This window comes from Mus caroli, chromosome X (assembly GCF_900094665.2).
Source record: "Mus caroli chromosome X, CAROLI_EIJ_v1.1, whole genome shotgun sequence".
NCBI lineage: Eukaryota > Metazoa > Chordata > Mammalia > Rodentia > Muridae > Mus > Mus caroli.
Genome location: NC_034589.1, coordinates 66,571,476 through 66,583,668, shown reverse-complemented (window position 1 = coordinate 66,583,668; position 12,193 = coordinate 66,571,476). Strand labels below are relative to the sequence as shown.

The 12,193-nt window shown below is 41.1% G+C and overlaps 1 protein-coding gene across 4 annotated transcripts in view; it reads left to right on the top strand.

Annotated features, from left to right (window-relative positions):
* Cd99l2 (CD99 molecule like 2) overlaps window positions 1-12,193 on the top strand; it is an 81,841-nt gene that overhangs the window by 59,591 nt on the left and 10,057 nt on the right. For all 4 annotated transcript variants that reach the window (XM_021153589.1, XM_021153588.1, XM_029473299.1 and 1 more), the window contains 4 exons: window positions 1,341-1,412; window positions 1,876-1,962; window positions 4,306-4,371; window positions 12,077-12,115. In XM_021153589.1, the coding sequence (XP_021009248.1) occupies window positions 1,341-1,412; window positions 1,876-1,962; window positions 4,306-4,371; window positions 12,077-12,115 (264 nt within the window). The remainder of the gene's footprint in view (window positions 1-1,340; window positions 1,413-1,875; window positions 1,963-4,305; window positions 4,372-12,076; window positions 12,116-12,193) is intronic.

Here is a 12,193-nt window from a genome sequence, read left to right as displayed (position 1 = left end):
GTCTGTCTGTCTCTGTCTCTCTGTCTCTGTCTCTCTCTCTTACACACACACACACACACACACACACACACACACACACACACACACTAGTTTCCCTCCTCTTTTCTACATCCTTTTTTTGTTTGTTTGTTTGCTTTTTAATTCTGTGCGCCTTGTGAATGCATGGTGCCTAAGGAGGACAGAAGAGGGGGTCAGATCTCATGGGACTGGAGTTAGCAGACAGTTGTGAGTGGCCATGTGAGTGCTGGGAATTGAACATGGATCTAAGCAGCCATTGCTTAACCTGAGCCAGGTCTCTGGCTCATATCCATTTATTTCTTTTGATGCTTGTACTTTCATATCCAGGAAATATCTACAAATATAATGTCATAAATATTTTCCAAAATGTTTTGTGCTTAGTGTTAAAAAATTAGCTCTTTAGATCTTTGATCCACTTTTAGCTGGTTTTATATATGGTATAGCATGATGGCCAAATTTGCTTCTTTGCATGTGCGCTCATGGTATTTTCTTCTTGTGTTCTGGCTTTAGCGTTGTCATTACCTTTCCCTTTGAATGTCTTCAGGAGTAGGAACAATTATGGCAGATCCTAAAGTTTAAAGAAGGAACTCATGAGTGCCATGTAACTAAGCCAATGGCAATTCTTACTTCCAAAGGGAACTTGTTTTACTCAAAGACCATTTTCAAAAAATCTGTGTGTGTGTATGTCTGGGTCTCTCTCTCTCTCTCTCTCTCTCTGTATATTTCTGTGTGTGTGTGTGCCTGTGTGTGTCTGTATCTGTGTGTGTGTGTGTGTGTGTGTGTGTGTGAGTGTGTGTGTGTGTGTGTGCGTGTATGTATCTCTCTGTATGTATCTCTGTGTGCATGTGTGTTTTAACTTCTTTCAGTTTGTAAGTGCTATAAAATGCTAGCTTATAAGACAATTCTCTGTACATTACAGAAAATGCCAGCTTATTCATCTCTGGGCATTTTTATTTACTGTTCAGTTCTTGGATTAATAGTGGAGGAAAGTATAGGTCAGAGGTCTTGGGGATCATGCTTAAGCTCATAATTCCCTGCTCAATGTAGGCAGCAGATCTGGGCTCATGTTCTAGCTCTGGTAAAGTGGTGAGATGTGGGGCTGCATTTGTCTCTCAGTCCCCAACCTATAAAGGAGAACGATTAGAACCTCCTTCACTTAAACCTTTTCTATCTCTTTGCCATATTTCCCAAGTAATTATGAGGTTATATAGGAGTTTTAAGTACTAAGAGTAGGCTATTCATGGTGTGATTTCCTTAAACTATGATGTAGATATACATTTTATTAAGCACATGACTCTTGTTGTTTTCCCTACCACTTTTAGAGAGATGGGACCATGTTGCCACTACTACAACTAGAAGGCCAGGAACAACTAGAGCACCATCAAATCCTATGGGTAAGACAAGTTCTCTGAGTAGAAAAGGAAGGAAAGATCTTCTATATCAGCGTGTGGATATCCTACTGTGGTCATTAAAAACCACGGTCGATTGGGAAAGAAAGATCTTATTTGGCTTATGCTTCCACATCACTATTCATCACTGTGGGAAATCAGGACAGGAACTCCAACAAAGTAGGAATCTTAAGGTAGGACCTGTTGCAGAGGCCACGAAGGGGAACTGCTTACTGTTTTGCTGAGCTTGCTTCCTTATAGAACCCAAGACCACCAGCCTAGGGATGGCACCACCCACAATAGGCTGGTCCTTCCCCAATGGTTGATAATTGAGAAAATGCCTGACAGCCTGAGCGTATGGAAGCATTTTCTCAAACGGGGTCCCCTCCTTTTAGATGACACTAGCTTGAGTTGACATAAAAACTACCCAGCACAATGGTGATTGTTTCTTTTGCTCTGTGGTCCCCAGAACTAGATGGGTTTGACTTGGAAGATGCCTTGGATGATCGAAATGATCTAGATGGCCCCAAAAAGCCAAGTGCAGGAGAAGCAGGAGGTAAGTTCTAGATGCTTGGATGCTTGATATCACAGGTCAGTGCTACAGTTCCTGTTAGGGTTTGTCCTGTTACCTGTAATAGAATTCTGAGCCATCCAGAGTACTGTAGATACAGGCCACTTCAAGCTGTAGGAGAGCCCTACAATAGTAATACTGATATATTTTGATCTTGGGATTCTCTAAATTATTGGGAATCTCACTAACTTTTGTCTATGTGGATCATATCCATCCGAATTTAACATCTGTATATATTTTTTTAAAAATTCAGTATTATTAGTGTAAAATGATTAATACTAAATAATAATGTTAACATAAATAGTACATTGTATGAGAAATTTTTTGTGGCAAGATAAAAAAGTTTAGTGAGAAAGTGGCATTATTTTACATTTCTTAGAAATTTCTAGAATGTCAATCTTCCTAGGAGATACCTGGATTTTCAATTGAGATATGTAGCTTGAAAGCTGTCCTCTGATCTACACATGTGTATTGTGGCATATGCATTCCTGCGCACACACACACATACACACACACACACACACAGAGACACACACACACACTTAAATGCCATTACATTTAAAAGGGTTTTAAAACAAACAGGTGTCATGGGGGGTGGGCTACATCATGTGGAGACAAGGGAGTGGGGAGGAGGATGGGATATGGAAGAGTTGGAGGGTGGACAGGGGGAGGATAAAATATGGAGTGTAAAAAATAATTAATTAAAAAATATTAAAAAACAAAAAGCCCAAACATGAATGAAAAATACACTTTAACAAATGTTTAGTAACCTTACCTCACTCAGTTCCCCTTTAATTCCTTTTCTGGTTGCCCTGAGCACATGACTGGCAAGCAAAGGGAAGAGGAAGGATCCATCCAGCCTATCATTTCAGAAGTGATAGGGCCCCGATCTGACTCAGCTGTTCACATTGTTCACACCAGGCAGCACCGACACAGAGACAGCACGTGGGCTAGTGGAGCTCAAATGTCAGCTTCCAGTAACATATTTCCAAAAAGCAGGGCTCAAGTGTCCCAATGCATGAGGGTCATTTCAGATTTGAACTACAGTACCCATTCAATGGACTTGTGCCCATTTGTTGTTGTGTAACATTGCAGGCTAGTTGTTTGGAAAACCGTGTCTAAGGTTTATCAAACTTCAGTGTAATGCCACACACTATAATAAAAAAAAAAAACCCAAAATCTAATTTGCTGTTAATACCATCAATACTACTGGCAAAAGTATTTAGTAGGATCCTATTAGAGTCATGGTAGCTTATAAAGGCTTCAGTAGAAATCTTGTTGACAAGTGCCATCAGTGGCTGTCCTCAACTGATGGACTCATTTCATTCAGTTGTAAGAAATGCCTCCCAAATAATCAAGTCGGTACAGCATCCATTCTGCCTGACAAAAGTGATCTCATGACACAAAGCTGTTAAAGCCAACTAAGAAAAGGTCCAGTGACACAAGGGACTTTGTGAATCACCCCCAGTCCTTTGGAATACAGTGGAAAAGCTTTAAGCACAGTTTGCACACAAAGCATTAGGATGTTCAGAAAGATGTGTACTTAATAGTTGAACTATTTAATGGTGATTCTGCTTCTTGTATTGATTATCTATGATTCACAAATCATGTGAAAGTTGAGGAGATTTATTTTTATATAAATGCGTTAAGATTTCCTTCGTTCACTTAAGAAGCTGAGTTTTCTATAGGGTCAGAGTCTCCGCTGCAATCAAGATACTCGGATGGAGTCTCATCTGAGCTTAGATTCTCTTCAAAACAAGGTCATGTGGTTGTTGATAGAGTATCTTTCCCTTCAGCTATAGAGGCAGTGAGTGGCTCTTTTAAGAGAAGCGAGAGGAAGAGAAGAGACTTTAACGTCTAGTGTCTGAGCTCAGGCATGCCCCAAACTAGCTTCAAAAGAGTTCACTTGGCTGATTCAGGCCCTTAATTACTTTGACAAAATCCCTTTATCTTTTGGCATATAATGAACTTAATCACTAGGATCATATTCATCCTCTCTGTGACCACACAAACACTCAAGGTGATTGGAGGTTCGACAGAACACATATACTGGCAGTGGGCAATCTGAGGGGCCAGTTGGAATTTTTGCCTACTACCATCATCCCTTTTCATCTTCCCCCTCCTCCTTCCCTTCCTCTTCCTTCTTCCCGCATCCCTCCTTAGTTTGGGCACAAGGCCTGGCTCTCAGGACCGTCTATCTGCTGTACCACTGAACCAGAATCCAGGTACCATGAAGAATACCCACGTGTCATGGACAACATTTACTAATCCAAGTGTTTGCTGCAAAGATTTTTTTTGCCAGTGAAATGTATGGGGTTTCTTTCATAGGTTGGTCAGACAAGGATCTTGAAGACATCGTGGAAGGTGGGGGATACAAACCTGACAAGAATAAAGGTAGGAGTATTACTTTGTCTGATAACAGACCAAATTCTCCTTAAAATGTTGACCATTTGGCCTTCAGGTAAAACATGCCATTCTTAGCCTCTGGAAAATCAGGCTTAGTCATTTGCACTTGTAAGGTGGAGTGGGCTCTCATTCCTGTGGGTGGGAGCCCATTTGTAAGCCATCCTGGAGAAGTTGTCCATTTGCCCCATTGTTCTTTAAACCAAGGTACTTCATGAGCTAGTATCCCCACAACCTCGGTGCACCTTATAAGGCAGCAGCAAGGACAGTGGCCTGTAGTAGGACAGTTACACGGAGCATCATAGTATCAAGGAGACAGCCCATTCTGCTTGGAGAGCCAGTTTTCTATGCAGTGTGAGGGTTGCCATGTTAAGCAAACATGACAAACATTTTAAAGAAGCCCCTAGCAAATCAGATTTTTACAAAATATCTTTGCATTCTATTTCCCCTTCCCAGGAAAATTCATGCTTCCCTCCTGGTAGACTAAAGGCAGTGGAAATTGTCCTTGGGATGTGTTGTATGAGAGAAGAATCTATTTTCAATTTAAAAAGGCAAAACAAACAAACAAACAAACGAACAAACAAATCCCACATCCTTCCTCACTAGGCTCTAGCCCTGAGCACTGTTTATCAGCCAATGGAGTTCATTCTTACTGTAAAGATCGCAGAATTTGCAACAGAATTTCAATGTAGCCATTGAAAGTTTGACTGTGTCTAAATGTGTGAGAAAACTAAACCACGGGATCAGACTCTCGAGAAGTTTTGATCTAGTCTGACTGACAAAACAAAACACAAAACAAAAACAACCAAACAACCAAAAATGGAAAAGACCTTTGTATTAAAAAAATAACTTAATACTAGTAAGAGTTTTAAAATGGTTCAGGAAAACTCCTATGTGTTCTTCATCCAGTTCCTCCCTGGGAGCCTCTATTGCAGAACCAGAGTAGGTGGTCCTAAATATGAAGTTATATCTGTACAATAAAGTGACCGATTGACATTATAGAAATTGTGTCAAATCTCATTTTACATGAACTACTCTGTGTGTGTGTGTGTGTGTGTGTGTGTGTGTGTGTATGTGAGTATCACATGTGTAGATTTCAATAGCCATTACCACAACCAGGGAGAGATTCTCGTAAAGTCTCTTCTGCATGCTGCCTCTGAATAGTCATGTCCTTCCTAAGCCACATTTGTAGTCCCCCATAGATAGATTTGTCAGTTGGATCTTAAGCATGGGGTGAGAAGCCTGAGTCTCGTGGTGTGGCAAAATAAGTTCCTGTTGGAACATACTACAAGTGTGACCTCTAACAAGATGTTGGAATGATAAGTTGTGGTGTTTGAAACCCTTTGTTTATTATTCCTTGTTGTGATGGAAAAAATGTAGCAGGGTCTGAAGAATTCAAGTTGTGAGTGTGTCAAGACCCCTGTCCCCAAGTCCTGGCTGAAGTCTAGCATTTGCTTCATTCTTGCAAGCACTGCGCCTTTCATATAGGAACAGTGTTCTCTGTTACTTAAAATGTACCTTAGTCACATTTGTCCCCAGAAACACCTTCCCAGATGGTGTCATCTCTAGGAAAAAGCCCTAAAAGCCTCTAAATGAAACTTCCAGGTGTCAGGAGAACATGGAGCATTTAAAGGGCAAACCCAGCAAATGAGCCAATTACTCCTGGGTGACAATTGGTATTTCCAGATGGGGAGAGGAGGGCAGTAGTTATGTCTGTAAGCATACACAGGAGCGAAAGCCTGAATGACAGGCCAGGGGCTTTTCTTCATTAAATGTACTTGTTTTAGCAAGGAAGAAGTGTTAGGAAATTCTTTAATTAGGCTCATATTGGAGCTTGTCTTGTAAAGAATAATCAATTGTTGGCTTCAGTTATTCCCTCCATCACCATAGGTGTCAGGAAAGAAGATCAAAGGGTGAAACAGGAACATGGGTGAGATTCACAGACACTGTCCCTTCTACCAAAACAAGCTCATGATGGGGAGTGAAGGGGGAGCATCACATTTCCATAAATTATAAACTCAATTATCGCACTTCTCCAACTCAAGTCTTTATGACATAGCTTCAGTTGTTCTGGAGTGGATTTCTGAAATAATACATTATCCATTGTGTATTTTTTCCTCAAGACAACATTTTTGACAGACTGTGTCTGGCTCAAAATGAGTTTGTAACTGAGTCCTCTAGCATCTCTTGAAGTGAGTAGCTTGTAAACCCTCCATTCTTCCTCTTTCCTTGGCCTTCCTAGACTCAGACTGTTACCATTTTTCCAATGGCCTCATTCTTTTGCTAGTACGGATGAAATAACATCCAAAGAGGTTTCTTTGGAGTTGTTTCCATAATATTTCTGGCTTTAACATGGGGAAATACATGCCAGATGGTCTTACTGTTCCATAGTGTAGAGACACATCAGACACCCACAGTCCCTCCAACACATCAGGGAGTGCAGAATGAACATAGGGGGTTTTGCTGAGCTATTCTTAATATATACCATTGGGTATTTTCATATAGATAACAGCATGTTAGCTACAGACTAGTCTAACTTTTGTGGTAGGAAATGGACAAACATGGCTGTGAGAGTTTTTGCAACAGCAAGAATACATTCCCTGCTTGTTAGCCCAGATATTATGTTTTGACATCGTTTTTCTGTTTGGCTTTATTTAGTAATTGTAAGTCATTTGCAGCAATATCTTTCCCCCGTTTTGTTTATTATTTTCTTCTTAGAAGGGTTTTATTTTATAGCCCCTGCTTGCCTGGATGTCATGAGCTTCTTGCCTTAGCCTTCCAGGTTCACGGGTGGCACCACCATGCATAGCTTTATTTATTGACTTTAAAATATATATATACTTTTCTTGCTACTTTTTTGAGACAATAAAAGCACATTTTAAAATATTTTAAAGCTCTTGCTGTGTCTTGCTGGAAGTCTGGGACACTCACAGTGTCCTTAAGCACTTGAATACCTCCCCAACAGTTGTAGACATAATCACTCTACTGTTCCATGATTCTCTGTGTCCTTGACAACCGGATGCGTCAGACACTCACTGTGACCCACAAGCTGGGCTGCCGTCAGAGAAGGGCAAACACATGCCTTGTGTCCCTGTCTCTCCCGGTTAAGTGGCTCTGTAGGACTCAAGGCTGACGTCTATTTGTGCATTGTTGTCTGACACCTCTTTTGACAACAGAGCTTATTCACAATGTCTTAATCCATTCTCTTTCACTATAATAGTATGTCCAAGGCAGAGTAATTAATGAAGGAAAGAAGTTTATTTACCTCATAGTTCTGGGAGCTGGAAGACCAAGATTGGTGGCTACATCTGGTGAGGACCTTACATTGCATCCTAACATAGCAGAAGAGCAAAAGGGCAAATGGGCACAGACCAGTAAGACAAAACACAAGGGCAGGCTCTCTTTGTAGCAGTCTGTTCTTGTGGCAACTAACCCAATCCCAGGACAAAGCGTTACACTGCCACAGTGGCAATTACCTTTCATCACAAGTTTCCATGGGGACAAGATTTATTCAAACCACTGAGCACAACTTCCTTACTGAAGTAATTCCTTTTATTCTACAGGGTCCATCCAAGTAAAGGTGGTTGCTATAGCTACAAGGTCTCTATAACTATGGGGCCTGCTATAGCAGTGCTTGCTATCATTGTAGTGGTACTCTCTATAGCAATGGCAGTCACTGTAATTACAGCCAAGGTCCCTAAAACTTAGGTAGTGTGTGAATAGGTGTGTATTCTGAAATCAATTACAGTTTAATATATACCATAGAAGGAAAATGTGGGCTGTCCTCAAACTCAGGGCTGGCCTCTTGCCTGAGCCTCATAGGAAACTTGACTGTATGCTAGATTTACATATATGTGTTCCTATACCCGCATATGCTACCCTTTTAAAAACCAATGTCTATTCAATAATATTTAGATTATTTTCTCTGTTATGTAGATTATTTTAAAATATAACAGTGACACTTGTTTTATCCTGTCTCCTATTTTGTGTAGTGGTTCCTCTAGCTTGTCAACTATACCTAGTGTTTTGAAAACCATCAGGCCAAATATGAAAAGCCACAGTTGTTTCTGTCAGATCAATTCCTGGCACTAAAATTGCTGAGCCACAAGATGTATACATCTTTAAAAATGTGACTCTAAGTGTCATTACCATGTGATTTCCCATTGAGGTGGCACCAGCCTCCATTTCCCCTGCTAGGAAGTAAGTAGGTATCCATTTTTCCCAATACTAACCTCAATCCAGCAAGCATTATAGTTTTGTAATCTTGGCAAATTCAATCAGAACAAGGCATTTGTCCTGGTCATATTTTCATTGCCTTGAATGTATGTGGTTTTAGAAAGTCAATATATATTGTGATCTCATGTTCATGTCCTTGACCCAGTTTATCTTCCTTGTTTTGAACAATTTATTTTATATTGGCGAGTCCTTTTCCATATATTACCAAACATTTTACTTAGTTATTTGCCAGTTGATGGACCACTGGACCAAAGATCATAATGAATGAAGTATGTTGCTATGAACATCTGTATACAAGTACATAGAAGAGTTTACACAGGCATAGTTTTTAACTGTCTTGAGTATGTCTGGGCATTGGCATCTGCTCAGCATCTGCTAGGGCCTCGGTGCTGGGTCAAGACGTGGTAGGGAGGATCAGTTGTAAGACAAGAGCAAACATGCTGGCTTGTGTCTCTCTTCCTCTTCTGATAAAACCCCAGAGGTCAGTCTGAGAGGTCCATCCCCATGACCTCATTTAATAATAATTATCTCCCAAAGGCCTCACTTTCAAATATCATTGACACAGGACTCTAAGGATTAAGTTTCCTGCACATGTGAATTCTGAGGAATACATCCAAACCATAGTGATCTAGAAGTAATATTGTTAGTACATGCCATAACTTTATGTTTCATGTTTTCAGGAGCTACCAAGCTTTTCCACAGAGGCTGGGCTATTCCATATCCCCTCTAGCAATGAGTGAGGGATCTAGTTTCTCCACATTCTTGTTAGACTCTTCCCTTCTTTTCCTTTCCTCCCCCTCCTAAGGTGTTGGGAGGCGTTGCCATTCTGACTTCATTTGCATTTGTCTGCTGATTAAGTTAGCCCTTTCTCACATACATATCTCAGGATCTCGTGAGTTACCGGTCCACCTTTGTCTCTTGCTTGTTTGTTTCCAGGCAGACCTTATGCTGTAGCCCACGCTGGCTTCTGGCTCTTTACTAGGTGCACATTGTACCCAGCAGAACTTTGACGTCATGGCTATACTGGCTCTCCCCATCTCACTCTTTGGTTTTGTTTTTGTCTCATCATGTAGCCAAGGCTGGTCTGGAACTCACAACTCTTCTGTTTTAGCCCACTCTGAGCAGGAATTTATGTGTGTGCTACCACATCCAATTCATTGCATTGCTACATAATGTTTTTTGATAGAATTCAGTGTCTGTCTCTTTCTCTGGCTCTCTTGTTCTCTCCCTCGCTTGCTCGCTCTTGCGCTCTTGCTTTTACTATTGAAGCTCTTACTTTAGATAGAATCTTTTTCTACTGTGCATTTCTGACTCTATAGTCATAGTTAAAATCCACCCAGTGCTCCTAAGATACTATAAATACTGTCCTGAAGTGTCTTACGGACATATGATTTTATCCATTTCATTTTTATTGGAAATTCAGGTTCATGGACTGTATTGAATTGTTTAATACAAGTTGATTCTGTCATTGTCCTGATATCCACTTTTGGACACTGCATTTTGTAGAATAGCTTGGTCCAGCCAATGCTGAGAGAAAAATGAGTGGAACTCAGAAGCCAAAGAAGGATGAAGGTCGTGATTTTGTTCTGAGTAATTGCAATGATAGACCCATGTAGCTCACTTTGGTTCAGGTTCATATGACTGGGTGGACAAAAGGATTTAAGCTGAGTAGTGTATGTGTGTGTGTGTGTGTGTGTGTGTGTGTGTGTGTGCACATATGTGGAAGCTAAATGTGAATGTTCAGTGTTTTTCTCCGTCACTTTCTACGATGTGTTTTTGAGACAGGGTCTCTCACTGAGCCTGCAGCTCGCTGATTTGGCTGGCTCTCCATACTGTATCTTAAGATGAAAGGAACAAAAATTGAATTACTAAGTCTAAACTTCAGAAAGCTAGTGACTTGAACACATCCACAAAGGGTGCCTGTCTAGATACTTAGCTTTACCCTTATCAGTGACCACTTCCAGAAAAGCAGAGGGGATTGGTGACAGGCTAGTACTGGTCACAACTTACTGCTGAAATGTCAGTGCTAGATGCTGGTGCCCAGCTAGGTGTGGCAAGGCAATACATGCTTGTAAGTTTCTCACTCTAGAGGCTGGCGCAGGAAGAGTTCGAGTTACATCCCCTGCCTCCAAACCAAACCAAACCAAACCAAACCAAACCAAAACTGCTGCTGTTCTTTTTATATTTTTATTTAATTGTTTAATTATCTATGTGTTTGGGTATTTTGTCTGTCTGTATGTCCGTAGACCACTTGTATGCTTGGTGCCCAGGAAGCTAGAAGAGATGTTGGATCCCCTGGAACTGGAGTGACATGATTGCAAACCAACTTGTGGGTGCTGAAAATTGAACTTAGGTCCTCTGAAAGAGTACCCAGTTCTCTTAAACTCCTCTTTCAGTAAATACTAAATTAGAGGTTTTTATAAAATGCTTAATTGGAAGATTCAGCTCCACATAGTAACATAACAGACTTCATTTTCTCTCTGAAGACTCTTCAAAAATAGATGATTGGGGGGGGGTAGTTTTAAGCTCATAGCAAAAATGATGAAAAGGACTGAGTTCTCACATCCCACTTGCTCATCCCCACACTGTACTCACTACAGGGGAATATTTCTATACTTCAAAACCTCGGCTCTTTGCTTCCCTCAGGGGAAGGGCACATCAGTGCTCGCGTCTTCCCACATTTTAGATGAGTCTCTCCTAAGAGAGCCCCGTCGAACCAATTCTGCCAGTGAGTGTTAGATACCAGGAAAAAGGATGGTATAAAGGCGATAAACTCAGGGCCAGTTAGCATGTTGGGGTAGGCCTCGCTGTTTCTCATGAAGTTTCTCTCCAGGAATTGGGGAATGGGTTGAGGAATGGCTGCTCTGGAGAAGTGTGTGTGTGTGTGTGTGTATGTGTGTGTGTGTGTGTGTGTATGTGTGTGTTAACCCTGTAGTTTTGCCATGTGGTGATAGTATGTCACCATAATTGGATAAAACATTCTGTCACAATGATCTCTCTCCTATGATCCTTAATAGGCAGGGCTAATGTCTTTCCTGCATCCATCTCCCCAACCTCTGTTAGCATTAACTGGTTTTGCTATGATGTATAAGAACTTTTTAAAGGTGGAAATATTAGCTATGGTTTTGCATGTTTGCATTTGTCTATGCTCCAACTCTTGTTTGGTAGAGATGTGTAGGAAGTGCTTGGTGTAATTTGCAGTCAGATTTAACTCCTTTTTGCTCATCTCTCAGATGAGAGCCTTGGCTCCCACCCTAAGCACAACTGCCCCTAGTGATAGGAAGAACTAAACCTGAAGCCAGAGCCTAGAGAATATTGTGTGTGACAAGGGTTCATTGTATTCATTTCAATAGGCTTTCTGGGAGTCCAAGCCTGCTGCTCTTGGGGTCATAGGGGTCATAGGAGCCATAGGGGTCATAGGGGTCATAGCAGACACTAAGTGCTTTTGTCCTTTCTCCAGGCGGTGGTGGTTATGGCAGCAACGATGACCCTGGATCTGGTGGGTATCTGTGGCCCAAAGTTTCTGTTGGAATAACAAGAAAAATAATGCTGGTCCCCCTGGTCTTAGAGCTGCTCT